At 38.2% G+C, this 26,355-nt stretch overlaps 1 protein-coding gene across 5 annotated transcripts in view; it reads right to left on the bottom strand.

Moving 5' to 3' along the window:
- SPIDR (scaffold protein involved in DNA repair) overlaps positions 1-26,355 on the bottom strand; it is a 624,221-nt gene that overhangs the window by 64,492 nt on the left and 533,374 nt on the right. For all 5 annotated transcript variants that reach the window (XM_037803415.1, XM_037803414.1, XM_037803416.1 and 2 more), the window contains one exon: positions 1,693-1,833. In XM_037803415.1, the coding sequence (XP_037659343.1) occupies positions 1,693-1,833 (141 nt within the window). The remainder of the gene's footprint in view (positions 1-1,692; positions 1,834-26,355) is intronic.

Below are 26,355 nucleotides of genomic sequence, written 5' to 3'. Positions count from 1 at the left end.
TGATCATGTCTAGACATGCTTTCCAAATATCTGGGGGAAATTCCTCCTACTCACCCTGAAACCTATACTGCAATTATGTTATAATGCAGCCACCTCTTAAAGACAAAAGGAAGCATATGCTACTAGACTCATCAACATGGATCAATAAAATGTTCTGGTATCTAATCAGGGCTTTAGAGGGGATCTATCTATGAAGGACATATCTTCCAGGAAAACACACCTGGGGAGCACTGGTCACTTACCCTCCAGTGTCAGGACCCAGAGAGTTGAGGCCCTTAGGAAAGCTGATTGCTGAATTCAGTCAGGATAATCACCCATTAAAGCCTTAAGATTTAAAAGGACTACAGAAACATTTAAAATTTAGAAGGACTACAGTTAGAATGTCATCATGCAAAACCACCAGAGGATACCATCAAGAATCGCTTCAGAATCAGACTGTTATATATTCATAATGGCGTTTTCTCCCTCAGCACTATTATAAGCTCAGATGTCACTATAATTAAACAAAATTTCTACACAGAGAGTTAAGATAGAACACTACTTGAAGAAAGAGAGGTTAGATTAACATTAAGACCCCAAATTCATTGTTTACAATAATTCTCTATAAAACTGGATAATTCCACTAAACAGGTTTCTTCTTTTCCCTAATTCATAAATTAGGATGATTGTTGAAGATGCTAACAGCCACGGTTTGGGCCAGATCTATGTAAAATTTGACTTCTTCCTCATTAGAACAAATTTTAGGATAAGGTGTTATGAAATTTGACAGAGAACAAAGCTTGTTTACTATGGAAAGCAAAAAGATATAACTTAAATAAGAGCTTTGCTTATAGCTCATAAAATATCTTTCATTAAACCAAAATCTCATTTACATAAAATTACTACAATACAAAGCTGCTTTATTTATATTTATAGTTACAAAAACAAATCTGCAAATGAAAACACACTGTGATGGTTAGGTTCACGTGTCAGCTTGGCCAGGTGATGGTACCCAGGTGTCTGGTCAAGCAAGCACTGGCCTAACTGTTATTGCAAGGACATTCCATGGCTGGTTAATGAACAAGAAGGCTGGTTTATTAAATCATCAGTCAGTTGATTGCATCTGTGGCTAACTATGTTTATTATCAACAAAGGAAGTGTCTTCTACTATGAGAGAATCCAATCAGTTGGATTTAATCCAATTAGTGGAAGACTTTTAAGGGAGAAGAGAGAACTTTTACTTCTTCTTCGGCCAGTCAGCTTCTCCGGGGAAGTTCTATGAAGACCTTCATTGCAGTTGCCAGCTTGTGCACTGCCCTACGGAATTTGGACTCATGCATCCTGCCCTACAGAATTTGGATTTGTGCATCCCTACAGTTGTGTGAGACACTTTTATAAAATCTCATATTTACAGATAACTCCTGTTGGTTCTGTTTCCCTAGAGAACCCTGATAAATACACACACATACACACATTTTTACCTCCTCCATTCTAATTAAATGGTGAATCACTAAACCTGTACAATTATTTTTGTTGTCATTTATAATTTTCCCCCCAGAGGTACTTTATGGGCTCCACTCAACCTGTGGCCTTGTTTTACAGGCAAACTCCATGATGCTGGTTTATTGTCCTTAAAAATACAATGAGATACAAAGGATTAATTACAAGGACTAGACACTGCAGTGAACTGAAGCTCTCACAGCACCTCCTCACCTGCCTCTGGTGGCCTTCTGTAGGATCTTCATCCCTGCCAGGCTGCAGGGCTTCCCTTCCAACTGCCTGTCCTTCAAGACAGTGCCCTCCACATGCACTTCGCCAAACAGCCCATAGGCATCTTGCACAAGAAGGCAGATTCTGTAAAGACATTGACATTTGCTTTTTTAGTAGACATCTGTGATCCATTATGGGGACCAGGGCCCCACTTTCCTTCACTAGAAGGCCATTGCTGTCGTCTTCCTAGATGGATGCAGTGGGGTGAATGAAGCTGCACTCACCGTTTGCCTTTTGGGTTTGCATATGAAGGTCTTTGGATTACTATCCACAAAACCCAGGAGACACAATTCTATTTTGGCATAAAACTAAACCCTTAGCCAAGTTTGGTTTAAAAGCACACAAAGAAAATCATCCTCACAAATCAAATACATTGTTTTTGCTCAGAAACAGTGTTCTCATTCCCCTTTTTTAGCCTGTTTCTCATGAGAAAACACTATATTCTGTGTTGATGTTCAATAGTGAGAGAAGCTGCAGAGAAACATCAGGATGAGAACAAGGAAGGGCTTTCTCTGAGAAGGCACATCTTTATAGACATGGTGCCCACCGGGTAAGAACCAGTGTCCCAGCCAGAAGCAACAGACATGACGAGCACCCAGTGACGTCACGGGATTTCCCCCAACTTTTACGTTCAGAGAGCAGTTTTCATGAAAGCCTATTTAAGATCGATTTCCAATCCTCTCACTTCATAATTCATGTAAATGAAGTCTTACTTGTAACTAAATGATACATTCTCAAAAAATATTTCATGGAGTCTGAAAAAAAAATAGATTTTGGAGCAAAAACTATCTTAAAGATAAGAATATAAAGGAAGGTGCAAGTGGAAAAGAACAGAAGACACTCCCTAGGGTACACTTCAGTGAGTACTGCTTTCTATTTCAATTCTCCTCTTGTTTATCCCATCCTTAAGAAGTACTCGTAAAAATTTTGTCTTGAGCCCCTGCAAACTTTTTTCTTTGCTCTTTCTTCCTTGGTGTTCTCAGCTACTACACAATGCCATCCCTGTATAGACATGGCTGCCAGGAACCACCCATTCTGTCCTCCGCATTCATAACTCCACTCCAGTTCCTTATGGCCACTTTCTTGGATTGCAGCAGGGCACCTCTGCCTTGGCACCACTGACATTAGGGGCCAGATCATGGTGTGGTGGGATGGGCACAGGCCTGTCTTGTGCTTTGTAGGATGCTTAGCAGTACCCCTGGCCTCTACCCACTAGATGCCAGTAGCATACCCTGCCTCCTCCCCAAGTTGTGACAACCAAAAATGTCCCCAGACATTTGCTAAAAGTTCCCTGGGGAGGGGGCGGTAAAATCACCCCCAATTGAGAACCACTGAATTTTAAGAATCCCTTCCTACTCTTCTACCTGCTTTTTTATTTTAATCTTCATTTTATTGAGATATATTCACATACCACGCAGTCATACAAAACAAATCGTACTTTCGATTGTTCACAGTACCATTACACAGTTGTACATTCATCACCTAAATCAATCCCTGACACCTTCATTAGCACACACACAAAAATAACAAGAATAATAATTAAAGTGAAAAAGAGCAATTGAAGTAAAAAAGAACACTGGGTACCTTTGTCTGTCTGTCTGTTTGTTTCCTTCCCCTATTTTTCTACTCATCCATCCATAAACTAGACAAAGGGGAGTGTGGTCCTTATGGCTTTCCCAATCCCATTGTCACCCCTCATAAGCTACATTTTTATACAATCGTCTTCGAGATTCATGGGTTCTGGGTTGTAGTTTGATAGTTTCAGGTATCCACCACCAGCTACCCCAATTCACTAGAACCTAAAAATGGTTGTCTATATTGTGCATAAGAGTGCCCACCAGAGTGACCTCTTGGCTCCTTTTGGAATCTCTCTGCCACTGAAGCTTATTTCATTTCCTTTCACATCCCCCTTTTGGTCAAGAAGATGTTCTCTGTCCCACGATGCCAGGTCTACATTCCTCCCCAGGAGTCATATCTCATGTTGCCAGGGAGATTCACTACGCTGGTGTCTGATCCCACGTAGGGGGGAGGGCAGTGATTTCACCTTTCAAGTTGGCTTAGCTAGAGAGAGAGGGCCACATCTGAGCAACAAAGAGGCATTCGGGAGGAGGCTCTTAGGCACAATTATAGGGAGGCCTAGCCTCTCCTTTGCAGCAACCGTCTTCCCAAGGGTAAAACCTATGTCTTCTACCTGCTTTTAATGTGTCCATCCAACATCTAATTTACAAAGTAAACTTCCATGAAACACACACACACACACATGCACACACACACTCTCTCTGACCACATCCCACAGGTTCATGAAGCTTTCCTTTATCCCCATTTTGTTTTACCACAATCCACAGTATGTGCCATTACAACCCTGTACACATGTAGGTGAATGTGCATATATGTATAAACTGAATGGCTGTGTATGATGTACTCTGATATTTCATTTTTCCTCTTCTAATCTATTTCATTAAAATGAAATTTGGGCTGAAATATACTAAATTAATTTCTAGTGCACAATTTGGAAAGCACTGCTCTAAAATCTAGTCTAGATGATAGTCCAAACTCTTCAGCTTGGCATTCAAGACAATCCACCCCAACCCACCTCTCCAGTTTTACAACAGTTCCGCCTCATGTGCCCTCCACATTCCCAGTCCAATGGTCATCCTCAGCCCTCATCAGCTGTTGTTATCACTTGGCTTCCAGGCGGCAGCTTCTCTGGCTTCCTCTCCAGCCTTCCTGACCATACCTGCTCAGTCTCCTTGCTAATTCTCCATATTCTGACCTTTAGGTTTGGATTGCTCTCTTCTTGACCCATATTCATTCCAGAATGAGCACACAGAGTCTAACAGTTTTATAGATCATCTATAGATTGAATCGTTCTTAAATTTATAGCTCCAGCCTGAACCCCTACCCTTAACTCCAGACTTGATTATCACACTGCCTACTTGACAGCTCTGCTTGGCTGTCTGATTGGTTCTAAAACTGACAATCAAACCTAAGAACTGACAACCCCATCCCCCAAGGAGTCCCCCCTTCTAGGGTCCTCTCCATTTTGGTCAATGCAGTCCCTGCTTCCAACTCCTCAGGCCCCAAACCAGGATCTGTCCTTTCCTTCTCCCTTGCTCTAATATCTCATAACTCACATCCGGTCATCAGCAAAATCTATTGTGGTGCCTTCACGATATCCAGAGTTCACCTGCCTCTCACCCTCCACCAGCCGAAAGCCGTCCTTGTCTCTCTTGGATTGCAGCAGCCATGTCCTGACTGGTGCTTCTGCTCTCACCATTACCCTCAGTCTATCTTCAACACAACAGCTGGAGTCATCCTTTAAACCTAAATCAACTCTGCCCAAAACCCTGGACACCCCTGCCTTGCTCAGTGCAGAAACCAAAGGCCTTACAGAGGCCTTGAGTGTCACTGCCCATCCCTCCTTGGACCCATCTACTTCTGTTTCCACTTTCCCCCTAGTTTGATGCTCTTTGAACAGACTCAGAAGGCTTCTGTCCAGCTTTCACTGGCTACTATCTCTTCCTAGGACACTCTTCCCCCTGCTACTCTCAAGATTTTCTCCTTTGCTTCCTTTAGGTCTATTCAACTTAAAATAATAGCACACGTGCCTCCTCAGATTCCCCATTCCCCATACCCTGCTTAACTTTTCTCCATAGCACTCATCATGTCTGCCATACTGTATGTTTATTTCTTTGTTTGTCTTCCCCAATAGAGTTTAAGCTCCTAGAGGGCAAGAACATTATTTGGTTCACTGCTACAACCTTACCACCTGGCCTGGTACACTGTAGGTGTTGGAGGTGAGTGAATAAATGAACTCCTGTTTCAGAAACATGCACTCATAATTGCCTCTGCAACTTTGATCACATCTGCTCTCTACCTGGGATAACTCTTGTTCATATCTGCTTACTGGAAGTGTGTCTGTCCTTCAAAACACGAATCAAGGGAACAATTTTTTTTTTAGCATATTATTACTTCTTTAGGGTAGATATATATATAGTCTTTTACATCTTTCCATTTCCCACAGTCTAAACATCATAGTGATTTGAACATAGTAATAGTTAACTAATAACAAACAACAGTGATTATTCTAAGAATGTACACAGCAGCAGATCCTATATTAGGCATACATTAATTAGATCTTTACAATAATTCTGCAAAGTACAGTAGTATTTTGAACTCCACTTTATAGTCAAAGAAAATTAAGCTCAGAGGGGAATTTGTAAATGGGCACACAGCCTACATCATTTCAATTACTCAAATTACTCAAAATTTCCTGTTTGAAGGAAGGCACATCTCAAGCCACTGCTCGTTTCACCCCCAACACAATTGCTTCCAGGGGGTTTGTTTACTACTCCCTTTTTTAGGGGAAACCTGTATGTAAGTTTGAGAAGCATTACACGTCAACTCTGTCCTACTATTAAAGAATAAAATTGTGAAACATTATTGTATCCTGTAGCTACTTGAATGGTTTCACATTTTGATTAATGTAATGTTACCTGGCATAATGTTCTGTCAATAATAAACACTGGTTAGGACATGAGAGACAATTTAGGCTCAATATGAGTTTCCATCATTAAACAAAAATTATTCAAAAGTCTTCTCCATTTTTGCTATATTTGGAGATCTGTCATGTGCAGACCATGAGAGAAACGATAAGACTCCTTACCAATAAGGAATCCTGATCAGAAGCATAAAAGGACTTCAGAAGTCTCCACTGAGGGATCTGGGTAAGAAGTGAAATAACTTCAGGAAGGATAACAGACATGGGTCCTTCTAATTCCTCACAATGATTAAAAGCTAAAAGTACCTGTGTCCTCCTGGATTTTAAGACTATAAAACACATTTTTGGTGACTTGGTGAGTTTCTTATTCTATATAAGTTCTGAAGCACTAAAATGGGAAATTCTGTGCTTTACACATATATATGCTGCCACAATAAAATATACATACATGTATTTATTTTATATATGCTTTCTCCCTGGCCCTTTCAGTGCTGAACACTGGTCCTCTCCAGCGCCTGTGTTCACCGGGCCGCACTTGATGTGCACCTGCGGTTACATATGGAGGAAAGGTGGAGGACAGTCCAGAGGGGCTGGGCCGGCCTCTCAGCAGTTCCTGTGGGGAACCCCTCATCTTCAGGGGTCTAATTCCACCCCCCCAAGGAGGCCAGCTCTGCCTTGGTCCTGCCATTACTGCCGGGCACCTTCCATAAATTCATCTGAAAATGAAGGGTTTTGATAACATGATGAGCAAAATTCCTGCCAGGGAGTCAATTTAAAACACTATTTTTTTCTGAGAACATAATGGAAAAAGTACAACTAAGGAACTTATACAATATTTTACCCAAATGTTCTTCTCATTCAGGAAATGCCTCATTATCTTTCTTGGAATATTTAACTGTAATTTCCTATCCTTTCACCAATTATTTTAATCCTCTAAACATTCAGTAATGTTTGTTGTACTTCTTAGTGAAAAATGGAAAAATTTTTTCCAATTTTAACTTTTCTTTTTTTCCCACTAAGGGACTACAGATATATAAATACTGAATACAAATATTTAAGCAAAATGTAAAACAGAAAGAGAAGTGCAAAATACCGGGACATTGCTGTACAACTCATCAACAAATCCGCTGTGCTTTTCTCAGTGTTTGCCTTTTTCTTGACTTGAACAAATATCTCATGAGTAATTATTCAGACAGTAGAATTAGTACAGTTGAATTTAGAGAGTTTTGTTTTGGTTTTAGAATGAATGTGACTGTCCCAACTTAATAAGGTGCTTGTAATCTTCACTGTTTCCCCTGGGTTTGTCAACCTGTTGCTCTAGAAAACATATATTTTAAAGACAATTGAGTATCCAATTCAATCATTTTTAGTAACTTTACCAATTAGTACAGCCATCATCATAAATCAGTTTTAGAACATTTTAGAACATTTCCTTTCCCCCAGTAAGATTCCTCATGCTCATTTTCAGTTAATCCCTATTCCCACCCCTGGACCAGATAACTACTAGTCTACTTTCTATCGCTATAAATTTGCCTTTCCTGGACATTTCATACAAAGAGAATGATACAATATGTGGTATCTTGTGTCTGCTTTCTTTCAGTCAGCATAATGTCTTTGAGGTTCATCCGTAACACAGATGTGTCAGTACTTAATTCCTTTTTTATAGATGCACAGTATTCCGTTACATGGATATATGGTTTGTCTATCCATTCGCCAGCTGATGGACATGTAGGTTCTTTCCAGTTCTTGGCTATCACAGACAATACTGCTATGAACATTTGTGTGTAAGTCTTTGTATGGATGTATGTTTTAAATTCTCTTGGGTATATCCCTAGGAGTACCGAATTGTTGGATCAGATGGTAATTTCATGTTTAACATTTTGGGGAACTGTTTTCCAAAGTGGCTGCACTATTTTACATTTCCACCAGCAATGTGTGAGGGTTCTGATTTCTCATATCCTTTCCTACATTTGCTATTGTTTGTCCTTGATTACAGCCACCCTAGTGGATGTGAAGTCATTTCTCATTGTAGCTTTGATTTGCATTTCCCTAAAGACTAATGATGTTGAACACTTTTCTATATGACTATTCGCTATTTATACATTTTCTTTGGTAAAATGTTTGTAGCTTTTCTTCATTTTTGATTAGGATAGTTTCTTTTCATACTGATGAATTGTAAGAATTCTTTGTATATTCTGAATATGTGTTTGTTTGACATGTATTTTGCAAATACTTTCTCCCAGTCTGTAGCTTTTCTTATCATTTTCTTAATAATGTGTTTTATAGTACAAAAGTTTTGGAACTTGATAATGTCCAAATTTATCAATTTAAGAAAACATATTTTTAAAGAGTTCCAGAGATTCATTTCCACTGATTTAAAGGCTGTATCATGTAGATCAAATTGTAATCTTCACTGTAGTTCTATTAATCTATCCAGTTATTCCAGACTTCCTAATTAGCAGAGAATTACATAACACAACATTCTGTAATAACTATTTTGTATTAAGGTTTTTTAGTGTTAAAATTTATATGCATGTAGTTTAAAAATTAAATAGTTCTACAAGGTTTGTTATGAAAATCTGTAGTCTTCCAGAAGTCTTCTGCTGGTCTTTTCCTTCTCTCCCTGGTTTCGTTGCTTCCAACCTCTGGCTTCAGTGGCTTCCTCTCTGTTTCTGTGTTTTTTTTCTGTTTTCTGTGTGTCCTTCTCACTCAGCTTCTCTGGCTTTTCTCTCTCAGCTCTGTGCTTTTTCCTGTGTTTCTTTCTCAAATTCATCCCATTTATAAAGGACTCTAGTCAGAGGATGAAGATCACCTGGGGCACACCTCAACTTAAATAACCTCATCAAAAGGTCCCACTTACAACAGGTCCACACCCACATGATGTTCTGGGGTACATACTGCTTCAAACCATCACAGGCCCTCCTGTTCAAAACAAATAAATAAACAGTAATACCTAGCTCATGCTTACCATGGGTTTTACTGGGTTACTGGATTTGAAAGAAAGAAAAAGACTGTCAAAAATCAAACAAAGAAAATGATTAATCAATGCGCCAGCTTGAAACTGTTGTGGACTCCAGAAGAGCCATGATCTTTGAATCCAATCTTTTTGGATGGAAACTTTTGATTGAATGTTTCCATGGAGATGTGACCCACTCAACTTTGGGTAAGACCTTTTGCTTAGATCATATCCATGGAGGTGTGACCAGAAGCATTCCAGATGGGTCTTAATTAGAGTACTGGGGTCCTTTAAGAGAGCTCACAGAAACAAGAAGCTTAGAGAAGCTGTGAGACACATTTTGGAGAGAAGCTAAAATACGTAATCCAGTGTTTGCCCCAGGAGAAGCTAAGAGTTGACACAGACACTTGGAGATGCTGGGAGATGTAGACAGAAGGATGTTTGGAGATGCTAATCTAAGAGATGAAGCCCAGAGTCTGCCCCGGAGAAGCTAAGAGAGGACTCCCAGATGCTTAGAGAGAAACACCCCAGGATAACCAAGCAGAGAGCTGAGAGAAGCTAAGAGAGACAGAAGCACAGAGACATTTTGGAGAAACCATTTTTTTTTTTAAATCTTCATTTTATTGAGATATATTCACATACCACGCAGTCATACAAAACAAATCGTACATTCGATTGTTCACAGTACGATTACAAAGTTGTACATTCATCACCTAAATCAATCCCTGACACCTTCATTAGCACACACACAAAAATAACAAGAATAATAATTAAAGTGAAAAAGAGCAATTAAGGTAAAAAAGAACACTGGGTACCTTTGTCTGTCTGTTTGTTTGTTTCCTTCCCCTATTTTTCTACTCATCCATCCATAAACTAGACAAAGGGGAGTGTGGTCCTTATGGCTTTCCCAAACCCATTGTCACTCCTCATAAGCTACATGTTTATACAACTGTCTTCGAGATTCATGGGTTCTGGGTTGTAGTTTGATAGTTTCAGGTATCCGCCACCAGCTACCCCAATTCTTTAGAACCTAAAAAGGGTTGTCTAAATTGTGCGTAAGAGTGCCCAACAGAGTGACCTCTCGGCTCCTTTTGGAATCTCTCTGCCACTGAAGCTTATTTCATTTCCTTTCACGTCCCCCTTTTGGTCAAGAAGATGTTCTCCATCCCACGATGCCGGGTCTACATTCCTCCGCGGGAGTCATATTCCACATTGCCAGGGAGATTCACTCCCCTGGGTGTCTGATCCCACATAGAGGGGAGGGCAGTGATTTCACCTTTCAAGTTGGCTTAGCTAGAGAGAGAGGGCCACATCTGAGCAACAAAGAGGCATTTGGGAGGGGGCTCTTAGGTACAAATATAGGGAGGCCTAGCCTCTCCTTTGCAGCAACAGTCTTCCCAAGGGTAAATCCTATGGTAGAGGGCTCAATCCATCAAACCACCAGTACCCTATGTCTGTGGTCATGTTAGCAACCATCGAGGTGGGGTAGGCCAATACCCCTGCATTCTCCACAGGCTCCTCAAGGGGGCTCTATATATTTTTTTCCTTGTTTTTTTTAAACTTTTTTTTTTAAAATCAACTGTATGAAAAATAAAAAAATAAAAATAAATAATTAAAAAAAAAAACATACAATAAAAGAACATTTCAAAGAGACCATAACAAGGGAGTAAGAAAAAGACAACTAACCTAAGATAACTACTTTACTTCCAACATGTTCCTGCTCTACCCAAGAAAGTTACCTAATATAGCAACATTTCTGTGAACTTGTTCCTACTATACCCATCCGAAATTAACAGACCATAGTCATTCCTGGGCATTCCCAGAACGTTAAATTTACCCACGATAGCTTATCTGTTCTTCTTGGATTATTGTTCCCCCTTCCTTAATTGCTCTCTATTGCTAGTTCCCCTACAGTCTACATTATAAACCATTTGTTTTACATTTTTCAAAGTTCACATTAGTGGTAGCGTATAATATTTCTCTTTTTGTGCCTGGCTTATTTCGCTCAGCATTATGTCTTCAAGGTTCATCCATGTTGTCATATGTTTCACGAGATCGTTCTTTCTTACTGCCATGTAGTATTCCATCGTGTGTATATACCACATTTTATTTATCCAGTCATCTGTTGAAGGACATTTGGGTTGTTTCCAACTCTTGGCAATTGTGAATAATGCTGCTATGAACACTGGCGTGCAGATATCTGTTCATGTTACTGCTTTTCGATCTTCTGGGTATATACCGAGAAGTGCAATCGCTGGATCGAACGGTAACTCTATATCTAGTTTTCTAAGGAACTGCCAGACTGACTTCCAGAGTGGCTGAACCATTATACAGTCCCACCAACAATGAATAAGAGTTCCAATTTCTCCACATCCCCTCCAGCATTTGTAGTTTCCTGTTTGTTTAATGGCAGCTATTCTAATCGGTGTGAGATGGTATCTCCTTGTGGTCTTAATTTGCATCTCTCTAATAGCTAGTGAAGCTGAACATTTTTTCATGTGTTTTGGAGAAACCATTTTGAAATGCAACCCGAGAGCAAAGAACCAGCGGATGCCAACCATGTGCCTTCCCAGCTGACGGAGGTGCTCCGGATGCCACTGGCCTTTCTTCAGTGATGGTATCCTCTTGTTGATGCCTTAGTTTGGACATTTTTATGGCCTTAGAATTGTAAATTTGTAACCTAATAAATTCCCCTTATAAAAGTCAAACCATTTCTGATATTTTGCATAACAGCAGCTCTAGCAAACTGGAACAATGAAGAAAGAAAAAGCTAAATCTGAAGCAATGAACCACAAGCACTACCTTGGCAAAAGGGTATAGAACTCTAAACTCTCTGATAAATCTCCCAGGTCCACAGAGCCCCCATAGTTGTCATAAGAAAGAAAGGCCAATCTTCTCTGAAAGAAAGCACTTTTAATGAGATCACTAGTTTGCCAGAGAGTAAGATTAAACAAAATGTACTCAAATAAAAATCAAACAAACAAAACACAAAGAAACAAACCATTATGTGGGAAAGGTTAGTAGAAACAACAGTAGACCTGTGGACTGGAGATATTGCAATTAGCAGATATGAAATATAGAAAAAACTTATTTTTAAAAAGTGAAATTACACAATATAGATTAGAAACAAGAGTCTATCAAAAATGATTTGGCAGATATGAAGAAGAATCAAATAGAACTTTCATAAAGGAACGTGACAAAAATGAAATAAGATTCATCAGTTTGACAAATGATTATAAAAACCAAAAGAAAGTATGTGAAGTGAATCATATATCTCAAAGTATTCAGAGTGCAGCTTGAGTGCTGAGATACAAAATATGAGAAGGGTGAAGAAAATAGAGGAACAAAGGACAGAATGAGATGGACTAACATATATCTCATAGAAATCCCAGAAGAACAAAATAGAGGAGACAGAAGCAATAATTTGAAGGTCTAATAAGCACAAAATTTTCACAACCGAGGAAATAAATAAATCCAAAGATACAGGAAATGAAAGAAATACCAAGCAGGACAACCAAAAGGAAGTCTACCCCAATATACATATTATAATGAAACCACAGAACATCAAAGAAATGAAAAGATTGTAAAAGCAAACAGAGAGTCTAAAAACCTGTGTCTTGGGAGGAGGGGGCAAGATGGCAGACTGGTGAGCTGTATGTTTTAGTTACTCCTCCAGGAAAGTAGGTAAAAAGCCAGGAACTGCGTGGACTGGACACCACAGAGCAATCTGTCTTTGGGCATACTTCATACAACACTCATGAAAACGTGGAACTGCTGAGATCAGCGAAATCTGTAAGTTTTTGCGGCCAGGGGACCCGCGCCCCTCCCTGCCAGGCTCAGTCCCGGGGGAGGAGGGGCTGTCAGCTCCAGGAAGGAGAAGGGAGAATTGCAGTGGCTGCTCTTACCGGAAACTCATTCTACTGATTCAAACTCCAACCATAGATAGACTGAGGCCAGACACCAGAGACTCTGAGAGCAGCCAGCCCAGCAGAGAGGAGACAGGCATAGAACAAAAACAACACGAAAAACTCCAAAATAAAAGCAGAGGATTTTTGGAGTTCTGGTGAACACAGAAAGGGGAAGGGCGGAGATCAGGCCTTGAGGCGCATATGCAAATCCCGAAGCAAGGCTGATCTCTCTGCCCTGGGCACCTTTCCTTAATGGCCCTGGTTGCTTTGTCTATTAGCATTTCAATAACCCATTAAATCTCTGAGGAGGACCGTTTTTTTTTTTTTTTTTTTTTTTTTTTTTTAAAATCCTTTTTGCTTTTTCTAAAACAATTACTCTAAGAAGCTCAATACAGAAAGCTTCAAAGAATTGAAATTTGGGCACATCAAGTCAAGAGCAGAACTAAGAGAGCTCTGAGACAAAAGGCAATAATCCAGTGGCTGAGAAAATTCACTAAACAACACAACTTCCCAAGAAAAGGGGGGTGTCCGCTCACAGCCACCATCCTGGTGGACAGGAAACACTCCTGCCCATCGCCAGCCCCATAGCCCAGAGCTGCCCCAGACAACCCAGTGTGACGGAAGTGCTTCAAATAACAGGCACACACCACAAAACTGGGCGTGGACATTAGCCCTCCCTGCAACCTCAGCTGAATGTCCCAGAGCTGGGAAGGGGGAGCAGTGTGAATTAACAGAGCCCCATTCAGCCATCATTTGAGCAGACTGGGAGCCTCCCAACACAGCCCAGCAGCCCAGAACTGCCCTGGGGGGACGGCACTCACCTGTGACATAGCACAGTCATCCCTCAACAGAGGACCCGGGGTGCACAGCCTGGAAGAGGGGCCCACTTGCAAGTCTCAGGAGCCATACGCCAATACCAAAGACTTGTGGGTCAGTGGCAGAGACAAACTGTGGCAGGACTGAACTGAAGGATTAGACTATTGCAGTAGCTTTAAAACTCTAGGATCATCAGGGAGATTTGATTGTTAGGGCCACTCCCCCTCCCCGACTGCCCAGAAACACGCCCCACATACAGGGCAGGCAACACCAACTACACACGCAAGCTTGGGACACCAATTGGGCCCCACAAGACTCACTCCCCCACTCACCAAAAAGGCTAAGCAGGGGAGATCTGGCTTGTGGAGAACAGGTGGCTCGTGGACGCCACCTGCTGGTTAGTTAGAGAAAGTGTACTCCACGAAGCTGTAGATCTGATAAATTAGAGATAAGGACTTCAACTGGTCTACAAACCCTAAAAGAACCCTATCAAGGTCAGCAAATGCCACGAGGCCAAAAACAACAGAAAATTATAAAGCATATGAAAAAACCAGACGATATGGATAACCCAAGCCCAAGCACCCAAATCAAAAGACCAGAAGAGACACACCTAGAGCAGCTACTCAAAGAACTAAAGATGAACAATGAGACCCTAGTACGGGATATGAAGGAAATCAAGAAGACCCTAGAAGAGCATAAAGAAGACATTGCAAGACTAAATAAAAAAATGGATGATCTTATGGAAATTAAAGAAACTGTTGACCAAATTAAAAGATTCTGGACACTCATAGTACAAGACTAGAGGAAGTTGAACAACGAATCAGTGACCTGGAAGATGACAGAATGGAAAATGAAAACATAAAAGAAAGAATGGGGAAAAAAATTGAAAAACTCGAAATGGACCTCAGGGATATGATAGATAATATGAAACGTCCGAATATAAGACTCATTGGTGTCCCAGAAGGGGAAGAAAAGGGTAAAGGTCTAGGAAGAGTATTCAAAGAAATTGTTGGGGAAAACTTCCCAAATCTTCTAAACAACATAAATACACAAATCATAAATGCTCAGCGAACTCCAAATAGAATAAATCCAAAAAAACCCACTCCGAGACATATACTGATCACACTGTCAAACATAGAAGAGAAGGAGCAAGTTCTGAAAGCAGCAAGAGAAAAGCAATTCACCACATACAAAGGAAACAGCATAAGACTAAGTAGTGACTACTCAGCAGCCACCATGGAGGCGAGAAGGCAGTGGCACGATATATTTAAAATTCTGAGTGAGAGGAATTTCCAGCCAAGAATACTCTATCCAGCAAAGCTCTCCTTCAAATTTGAGGGAGAGCTTAAATTTTTCACAGACAAAGAAATGCTGAGAGAATTTGCTAACAAGAGACCTGCCCTACTGGAGATACTAAAGGGAGCCCTACAGACAGAGAAACAAAGACAGGACAGAGAGACTTGGAGAAAGGTTCAGTACTAAAGAGATTCGGTATGGGTACAATAAAGGATATTAATAGAGAGAGGGAAAAATATGGCAAACATAATCCAAAGGATAAGATGGCCGATTCAAGAAATGCCTTCACGGTTTTAACGTTGAATGTAAATGGATTAAACTCCCCAATTAAAAGATATAGATTCGCAGAATGGATCAAAAAAAATGAACCATCAATATGTTGCATACAAGAGACTCATCTTAGACACAGGGACACAAAGAAATTGAAAGTGAAAGGATGGAAAAAAATATTTCATGCAAGCTACAGCCAAAAGAAAGCAGGTGTAGCAATATTAATCTCAGATAAAATAGACTTCAAATGCAGGGATGTTTTGAGAGACAAAGAAGGCCACTACATACTAATAAAAGGGGCAATTCAGCAAGAAGAAATAACAATCGTAAATGTCTATGCACCCAATCAAGGTGCCACAAAATACATGAGAGAAACATTGGCAAAACTAAAGGAAGCAATTGATGTTTCCACAATAATTGTGGGAGACTTCAACACATCACTCTCTCCTATAGATAGATCAACCAGACAGAAGACCAATAAGGAAATTGAAAACCTAAACAATCTGATAAATGAATTAGATTTAACAGACATCTACAGGACATTACATCCCAAATCAACAGGATACACATACTTTTCTAGTGCTCACGGAACTTTCTCCAGAATAGATCATATGCTGGGACATAAAACAAGCCTCAATAAATTTAAAAAGATTGAAATTATTCAAAGCACATTCTCTGACCACAATGGAATACAATTAGAAGTCAATAACCATCAGAGACTTAGAAAATTCACAAATACCTGGAGGTTAAACAACACACTCCTAAACAATCAGTGGGTTAAAGAAGAAATAGCAAGAGAAATTGCTAAATATATAGAGACGAATGAAAATGAGAACACAACATACCAAAACCTATGGGATGCAGCAAAAGCAGTGCTAAGGGGGAAATTTATAGCACTAAACGCATATATTAAAAAGGAAGAAAGAGCCAAAATCAAAGAACTAATGGATCAACTGAAGAAGCTAGAAAATGAACAGCAAACCAATCCTAAACCAAGTACAAGAAAAGAAATAACAAGGATTAAAGCAGAAATACATGACATAGAGAACAAAAAAACAATAGAAAGGATAAATATCACCAAAAGTTGGTTCTTTGAGAAGATCAACAAGATTGACAAGCCCCTAGCTAGACTGACAAAATCAAAAAGAGAGAAGACCCATATAAACAAAATAATGAATGAAAAAGGTGACATAACTGCAGATCCTGAAGAAATTAAAAAAATTATAAGAGGATATTATGAACAACTGTATGGCAACAAACTGGATAATGTAGAAGAAATGGACAATTTCCTGGAAACATATGAACAACCTAGACTGATCAGAGAAGAAATAGAAGACCTCAACCAACCCATCACAAGCAAAGAGATCCAATCAGTCATCAAAAATCTTCCCACAAATAAATGCCCAGGGCCAGATGGCTTCACAGGGGAATTCTACCAAACTTTCCAGAAAGAACTGACACCAATCTTACTCAAACTCTTTCAAAACATTGAAAAAAATGGAACACTACCTAACTCATTTTATGAAGCTAACATCAATCTAATACCAAAACCAGGCAAAGATGCTACAAAAAAGGAAAATTACCGGCCAATCTCCCTAATGAATATAGATGCAAAAATCCTCAACAAAATACTTGCAAATCGAATCCAAAGACACATCAAAAAAATCATACACCATGACCAAGTGGGGTTCATTCCAGGCATGCAAGGATGGTTCAACATAAGAAAAACAATCAATGTATTACAACACATTAAAAACTCGAAAGGGAAAAATCAATTGATCATCTCAATAGATGCTGAAAAAGCATTTGACAAAATCCAACATCCCTTTTTGATAAAAACACTTCAAAAGGTAGGAATTGAAGGAAACTTCCTCAACATGATAAAGAGCATATATGAAAAACCCACAGCCAGCATAGTACTCAATGGTGAGAGACTGAAAGCCTTCCCTCTAAGATCAGGAACAAGACAAGGATGCCCGCTGTCACCACTGTTATTCAACATTGTGCTGGAAGTGCTAGCCAGGGCAATCCGGCAAGACAAAGAAATAAAAGGCATCCAAATTGGAAAAGAAGAAGTAAAACTGTCATTGTTTGCAGATGATATGATCTTATATCTAGAAAACCCTGAGAAATCAACGATACACCTACTAGAGCTAATAAACAAATTTAGCAAAGTAGCGGGATACAAGATTAATGCACATAAGTCAGTAATGTTTCTATATGCTAGAAATGAACAAACTGAAGAGACACTCAAGAAAAAGATACCATTTTCAATAGCAACTAAAAAATCAAGTACCTAGGAATAAACTTAACCAAAGATGTAAAAGACCTATACAAAGAAAACTACATAACTCTACTAAAAGAAATAGAAGGGGACCTTAAAAGATGGAAAAATATTCCATGTTCATGGATAGGAAGGCTAAATGTCATTAAGATGTCAATTCTACCCAAACTCATCTACAGATTCAATGCAATCCCAATCAAAATTCCAACAACCTACTTTGCAGACTTGGAAAAGCTAGTTATCAAATTTATTTGGAAAGGGAAGATGCCTCGAATTGCTAAAGACACTTTAAAAAAGAAAAACGAAGTGGGAGGACTTACACTCCCTGACTTTGAAGCTTATTATAAAGCCACAGTTGCCAAAACAGCATGGTACTGGCACAAAGATAGACATATAGATCAATGGAATCGAATTGAGAATTCAGAGATAGACCCTCAGATCTATGGCCGACTGATCTTTGATAAGGCCCCCAAAGTCACCGAACTGAGCCATAATGGTCTTTTCAACAAATGGGGCTGGGAGAGTTGGATATCCATATCCAAAAGAATGAAAGAGGACCCCTACCTCACCCCCTACACAAAAATTAACTCAAAATGGACCAAGGATCTCAATATAAAAGAAAGTACCATAAAACTCCTAGAAGATAATGTAGGAAAACATCTTCAAGACCTTGTATTAGGAGGCCACTTCCTAGACTTTACACCCAAAGCACAAGCAACAAAAGAGAAAATAGATAAATGGGAACTCCTCAAGCTTAGAAGTTTCTGCACCTCAAAGGAATTTCTCAAAAAGGTAAAGAGGCAGCCAACTCAATGGGAAAAAATTTTTGGAAACCATGTATCTGACAAAAGACTGATATCTTGCATATACAAAGAAATCCTACAACTCAATGACAATAGTACAGACAGCCCAATTATAAAATGGGCAAAAGATATGAAAAGACAGTTCTCTGAAGAGGAAATACAAATGGCCAAGAAACACATGAAAAAATGTTCAGCTTCACTAGCTATTAGAGAGATGCAAATTAAGACCACAATGAGATACCATCTAACACCGGTTAGAATGGCTGCCATTAAACAAACAGGAAACTACAAATGCTGGAGGGGATGTGGAGAAATTGGAACTCTTATTCATTGTTGGTGGGACTGTATAATGGTTCAGCCACTCTGGAAGTCAGTCTGGCAGTTCCTTAGAAAACTAGAGATAGAGCTACCATTCGATCCAGCGATTGCACTTCTCGGGATATACCCGGAAGATCGGAAAGCAGTGACACGAACAGATATCTGCACGCCAATGTTCATAGCAGCATTATTCACAATTGCCAAGAGATGGAAACAACCCAAATGTCCATCAACAGATGAGTGGATAAATAAAATGTGGTATATACACACGATGGAATACTACGCGGCAGTAAGAAGGAACGATCTGGTGAAACATATGACAACATGGATGAACCTTGAAGACATAATGCTGAGCGAAATAAGCCAGGCACAAAAAGAGAAATATTATATGTTACCACTAATGTGAACTTTGAAAAATGTAAAACAAATGGTTTATAATGTAGAATGTAGGGGAACTAGCAGTAGAGAGCAATTAAGGAAGGGGGAACAATAATCCAAGAAGAATAGATAAGCTATTTAACGTTCTGGGGATGCCCAGAAATGACTATGGTCTGTTAATTTCTGATGGATGTAGTAGGAACAAGTTCACTGAAATGTTGCTATAGTATGTAACTTTCTTGGGGTAAAGTAGGAACATGTTGGAAGTTAAGCAGTTATCTTAGGTTAGTTGTCTTTTTCTTACTCCCTTGCTATGGTCTCTCTGAAATGTTCTTTTATTGTATGTTTGTTTTCTTTTTAACTTTTTTTTTCATACAGTTGATTTCAAAAAAGAAGGGAAAGTTAAAAAAAAAAAAAAAAAAGAAAAAAGACAAACAAGGAAAAAAAAAAAAAAAAAAAAAAGATGTAGTGCCCCCTTGAGGAGCCTGTGGAGAATGCAGGGGTATTGGCCTACCCCACCTCCATGGTTGCTAACATGACCACAGACATAGGGGACTGGTGGTTGGATGGGTTGAGCCCTCTACCATAAGTTTTACCCTTGGGAAGACGGTTGCTGCAAAGGAGAGGCTAGGCCTCCCTGTATTTGTGCCTAAGAGTCTCCTCCTGAATGCCTCTTTGTTGCTCAGATGTGGCCCTCTCTCTCTGGCTAAGCCAACTTGAAAGGTGAAATCACTGCCCTCCCCCCTACGTGGGATCAGACACCCAGGGAAGTGAATCTCCCTGGCAACGTGGAATATGACTCCCGGGGAGGAACGTAGACCCGGCATCGTGGGATGGAGAACATCTTCTTGACCAAAAGGGGGATGTGAAAGGAAATGAAATAAGCTTCAGTGGCAGAGAGATTCCAAAACGAGCCGAGAGATCACTCTGGTGGGCACTCTTACGCACACTTTAGACAACCTTTTTTAGGTTCTAAAGAATTGGGGTAGCTGGTGGTGGATACCTGAAACTATTAAACTACAACACAGAACCCATGAATCTCGAAGACAGTTGTATAAAAATGTAGCTTATGAGGGGTGACAGTGGGATTGGGAATGCCATAAGGACCAAACTCCACTTTGTCTAGTTTATGGATCGATGTGTAGAAAAGTAGGGGAAGCAAACAAACAGACAAAGGTACCTAGTGTTCTTTTTTACTTCAATTGCTCTTTTTCACTCTAATTATTATTCTTGTTATTTTTGTGTGTGTGCTAATGAAGGTGTCAGGGATTGATTTAGGTGATGAATGTACAACTATGTAATGGTACTGTAAACAATCGAAAGTACAATTTGTTTTGTATGACTGCGTGGTATGTGAATATATCTCAATAAAATGATGATTAAAAAAAAAAAAAAAAAAAAAAGCAAACAGAGAGAAAAGACCTGCAAAGGAATACAATTTAGGTTTATATTAGCCTTCCCAAGAGCAATGAATGAAGCCAAATGACAATGGAATATCTTTCAAATTCTAGAGGCAATCTCAGAACTCTGTACCAGCAAAACTATCTTTCAAGAATGAGGGTGAATACATACATTTTTAGATTAAAAAAAAAAGAGCATTTTCCACCTATAGAGCCTGATATATTTATTAATTACTAAAGTAATTTCTGAATTATATATTTTAGTAAGAAGGAAAATGACCTCAGAACAAAGGTCTGAGGTATATGAAAGACTAGTGATCAAAAATATAACTAAATCAAAATAAACCTGATGGGATAAAATAACACCACAATAACAATAACTAATATGTGTAGGAGCTGAAACATTAGAGATGGATAGTAAGTAACTCAAATAGGGGTGGCTAGAGCTCAAAAGTGCCATGGTCCTCGTAGTACTCTGAAGTAGATTAAGGCGTTAGTTCTGGACTTCATTAAGCAGTGTATGTGTGGTAAAATTTCAAAGATAATAACACACACACACACACACAACCAGAAATAGGTTACATAACTCCCAACTCACTAAAGGGAAAAAACAGAATGAGAAAAGTAGGCAAACAATGACAAGAAATAACAAGGATAAAGCATAAAAGAGCAGGAAACTGTAAGGTCATAAGATGGTAGAAAAAACTCCAAGTATATTAGAAATATGTATATGTGTGCATATATATACATATAAACATATATAATAGGTACAGAATAAAATAAATTTATATATTTTATATAAATGTATAACATATTTAGGATAAAAATGATTAAAACTTGTCAGTTAAAAGACAGAGTTTGTATTGTTGGAAGGACGGAAGGGAGGAAGGAATCCAATGTTGAAAAGAGAGGTCAGCAAGAGAGCAGAGTGAGAGGCTACAGGGTTCTGTACCCCCACAGAAATACTGAAACATTTTTCATCAGAAATCATGGAGGTGAGAAGGCAGTGGGATGACATAATTCAAGTATGTCCCTAGACAGTAGCATGAAGCCACATGAAGAAACAAAGTATCTGGTAAAAGTAACTAAATGGTTAAATATAAATAGTAATACTATTCTATTTTTGGATCACACATCCACTTTTTACTTCTTACATGATCTAAAATACAAATCACAAAGAGTAACCATAAATCTATGGTGTTTGGAACACAATAAATAAGGATATAATACGTAACAAGAACAACATAAAGAGGAGTTCATAGGGGTATAGGAACGTAGTTTGTGTATGCTATCGAAGTTAAGTTGGTATTAAATCAATCAAGATTGCTATAGATTAAGGATGTCAAATTTAAGCCTCATGATCAGCAAAAAGAAAACAATACACAAAAGGAAATGAGAAGGGATTCTAAATAGCTCATTACAAAAGATCAAATAAACAAAAAAGTAGGTAGTAATGAAAGAAATGAGAGACCAAAAAGGTACAAGACTTTAAAAAACAAATAGCAAAATGACAGAAGTCCCACATTAACAGTAATTAAATGTAAATCACTCTTTAATCAAAAAGCCGATATTGGCATAATGGATGAAAAAGCATAACCCAACTACATACTGATTATAAGACTTACCTGAAATTCAAAGACACAAGTAGGTCGAAAGTTAAAGGATGAAAAGAAATAAACCATGCAAATAGTAACCAAAAGACAGCTGGGATGGCTATACCAATATCAAATAAAATTGACATTAAGTCAAAAATTGTTATAAGTGGTAAAGAAGAACAGTATATCTTGATAAAAGGGCCAATTCATCAAGAAGATACAATAGATATAATATTTAAACATATATGCACCTAACAACAGAACCCCAAAATATATGAAACACACATTGACAGAACTTAAGTGAAAAATAGACATCTGTACATTAATAGTAGGAGACTTCAATACACCACTTTCAATAATGGATAGAACATACAGACAAATAATAAGGAAATGGAGGATTTGAACAATACAATAAACCAAGTAGAACTGACAGACATATATAGAATTCTACCCAATGACAGCAAAATACACACTCTTCTCAAGAGCACATGGACCATTCTCCAAAACAGGTCACATGTTAGGTCACAAAACAAGTCTCAATGAATTTAAAAAGACTGAAATGATACTAAGTATCTTCTATGACCACAGTGGAATGAAACTTGAAATCAATAATTCAAGGAAAACTGGAAAATTCACAAAATAATGGATATTAAACAATTCACTCAAAGAACAAGTGGGTCAATGGTGAAATTAGAAGGGATATTATAAAATACCTTAAGATGAATGAAACTGAAAACACAACACACCAATACTTATGGGATGTAGAAAGGCAGTGCTCAGTGGCACATTTAGATGGTAAATGCTTACATTAAAACAGAAGAAATATTTCAAATCAGTAATCTCACCTCACACCCGGAGGAACTACAAAAAGAACAAACTAAACCCAAAATGAGCAGAAGGAAATAATAAAGATTAGAGTAGAGATAAAGGAGATAGAAAAAAAAAATAGAATTAATGAAACCAAAAGTTGGTTCTTAGAAAAGAGCAATAAAATTGATGAGCCTTTAGCTAGACTGACCCACTCCCCCACCACACACACACACACACACACACACACACAGACACACACACAAAACACAGATGATGCAAATAATTAAAATTAGACATGAAAAGTATGGCATTACTATTGACCTTACAGAAATAAAAGGATTATAAGAGTACACTATGAACAACTGTATGCCAACACATTAGATAATATGGAGGAAATGGACAAATTCCTAGACACACACAACTTCCCTAAACTGACTCAAGTAGAAATAGATCTCAACAGACCTATACAAATAAAGAGATTGAATCGGTAATCCAAAATCTCTCAACAAAGAAAAGCCCAGGACAAGATGGCTTCACTGGTGAATTCTACCAAATGTTCAAAGAAGAATTAACACCATTCCTCCTCAAACTTTTCCAAAAAATTGAAGAGGAGGGAATAATCCTTAACTCATTCAAAGAGACCAGAATTACCCTAAGACCAGTCACAGGAAGACATCAAAAGAAAAGAAAATTATAGACCTAAAACTCTTATTAACACAGACACAAAAATTCTCAATGAAATACCAGCATACCAAATTCAACAGCACATTAAAAGTATTATACACCATGACCAAGTGGGATTTATCCCAGGGATGTAAGGGTGCTGCAACATACAAAAATCAATTAATATAATTCATCATGTTACTAGAATGAAGGAAAAACCCACAAGATCATCTCAGTTGATGCTGAAAAGATATTTGACACAATCCAACACTCTTTCATGATAAAAACACTCAAAAAAATAGGAATAGAAGAGAACTTCCTCAACACGATAGAAGGTATATGTAAAAAATCCATAGCTAACATAATACTCAGTGGTGAAAGACAGAAAGATTTCCCCCTAAGATCTGGAAGAAGACAAGGATGTCTGCTTCAGGAAGTTCTAGCCAGAGCAATTAAGCAAGAAAATAAAATGAAAGGCATTCAAACTAGAAATGAAGAATTAAAACTATCTCTATCTGCAGATGATACAATTCCACATATAGATAATCCTAAAGAAGCCACAAAATAACCTCTAGAGTTAAACAAATTTGCAAAGTCACAAAGTACAAGATCAACAGACAAAAATCAATTGTGTTTCTATATGAACAACTGGAAAAGGAAATTAAGAAAACAATTTCACTTATAACAGCATCTAAAAGAATAAAATACCTAGAACTAAATTTAACTTGGGATGTAAAAGATATGTGCATTGAAACCTATAAAACATTGCTGAAATAAATTAATGAAGACATAATTAAATGGAAAGACACACCATATTTATGGATTGGGAGGCAAAATATCAAGATGTCAATACCACCCTAACGTGATCTACAGATTCAATGCAATCTCAATAAAAATGCCAGCAGAATGTTTTTGGGGCAGAAATGGAAAAGCAAATCATCAAAGTAATATGGAATGGCAAGAGCCTCAAACAGCCAAACTCTTGTTGAAAAAGAACCATATTAGAGGTGCACACTTCCTGATTTCAAAACCTACTACAAAGCTGCAGTAATCAAAACAGTATGTTATTGGCATAAGGACAGAAATATAGTCCAATGGAACAAAACCACAACTTCAGAAATAAACCCAAACACCCATGGCTAACTGATTTTTGGTAAGGGTACCAAGTCCACTCAATGTAGAGAGAATGGTATCTTCAACAAATTGTGCTGGGAGAACTGGATATTTACATGCAAAGAATAAATTTGGACTCCTACCTCATACCATATACAAAAATTAAGTTGAAATGGGTCAATGACCAAAATATAAGAGCTAAAACTACAAAACTTTTAGAACAAAATATAGGGGAAATTCTTCAGGACCTTGTATTTGGATTATTAGGTATGACACCAAAAGTACAAGCAACAAAAGAAAAATAGGTAAATTTGATCTCATTAACATTTAAAACATTAAAGGACATTATCAAGAAAGTAAAAATATAACCTACAGAATGGGAAAAATGTTTGGAAATCATATCTCTGATAAGAGCTTAATTTCCAGACGATATAAAGAACTACAACTCAACAACAAAAAGACAAACATACAAATTTAAAAATGGACACATGATGTGAACAGGCATTTTTCCAAAGAAAATATATAAATGGCCAGTGAGCACAAGAAAAGATGCTCAACATCAGTAATCATTAGGGACATGCAAATCAAAACTATAGTAACACTTCACACTCACAAGTACACTTTTTTTTATTTTTTAGAAAAAGGAAAATAACAAGTGGTATTGAGAATGTGCGGTAATTGGAACTCTCTTGCATTGCTGTTAAGAATGTAACATGGTGCAGCCCTTGTGGAAGACAGTTTGCTGGTTCCTCAAAAATGTTTGGTAATTCCACTCTTAAGTATATTGAGAGAATTGAAAGCAAGATGAAATAATCCATGTCCATTAACAGATGAATGGATAAACAAAATGTGGTATATTCATACAATGGAATAATATTGAGTCATAAAAAAGAATGAAGTTCTGATACATGCTACAACATGGAAGAACCTTGAACACTATGTTAAATGAAACAAGCCAAAAAGAAAAGAACAAATATTATATGATTCCATTTCTATGCAATATGTGGAATAAGCAGATTCACAGGGACAGAAATTAGATTAGACGTTACCAGGGGCTGGATGAGGAAGGAGTATTGGGAAGTTACTGCTTAATGGGTGCAGAGTTTTGGATGATGAAAATGCTTTAGTAAGAAGAGGTGGTAAGAGCAGTGCAACACTGTAAAAGAAAGCAACTGCCAGCAATTAAAGTACATACTCAAGCATACATGGGACATTTATAAAAACTGAGTATGTACTTGACCTTACAGCAAATCCAAATGAATTTCGAAGAATCAGTATCATAACAGAATCTATTCTCTGACTACAATATAATAAAAGAGAAATCAAGCAAAACATGTATTCAAAAAAATCTTCCTACATTTGGAGGTTTTACGTCCTTTTCAACCCATGGGTCAAATAAGAATTCACAATGGAAAGAACACAGTACTTTGAAATAGCTGACAGTGAAAACACCACATGTCGCAGGATGTTGAGGCTCGCAGGTATTCTAGCCTGA

This window comes from Choloepus didactylus, chromosome 14, assembly GCF_015220235.1.
Source record: "Choloepus didactylus isolate mChoDid1 chromosome 14, mChoDid1.pri, whole genome shotgun sequence".
NCBI lineage: Eukaryota > Metazoa > Chordata > Mammalia > Pilosa > Megalonychidae > Choloepus > Choloepus didactylus.
Note: the sequence above shows the minus strand (reverse complement) of the source record. Positions and strands in the feature narration are given on the sequence as shown.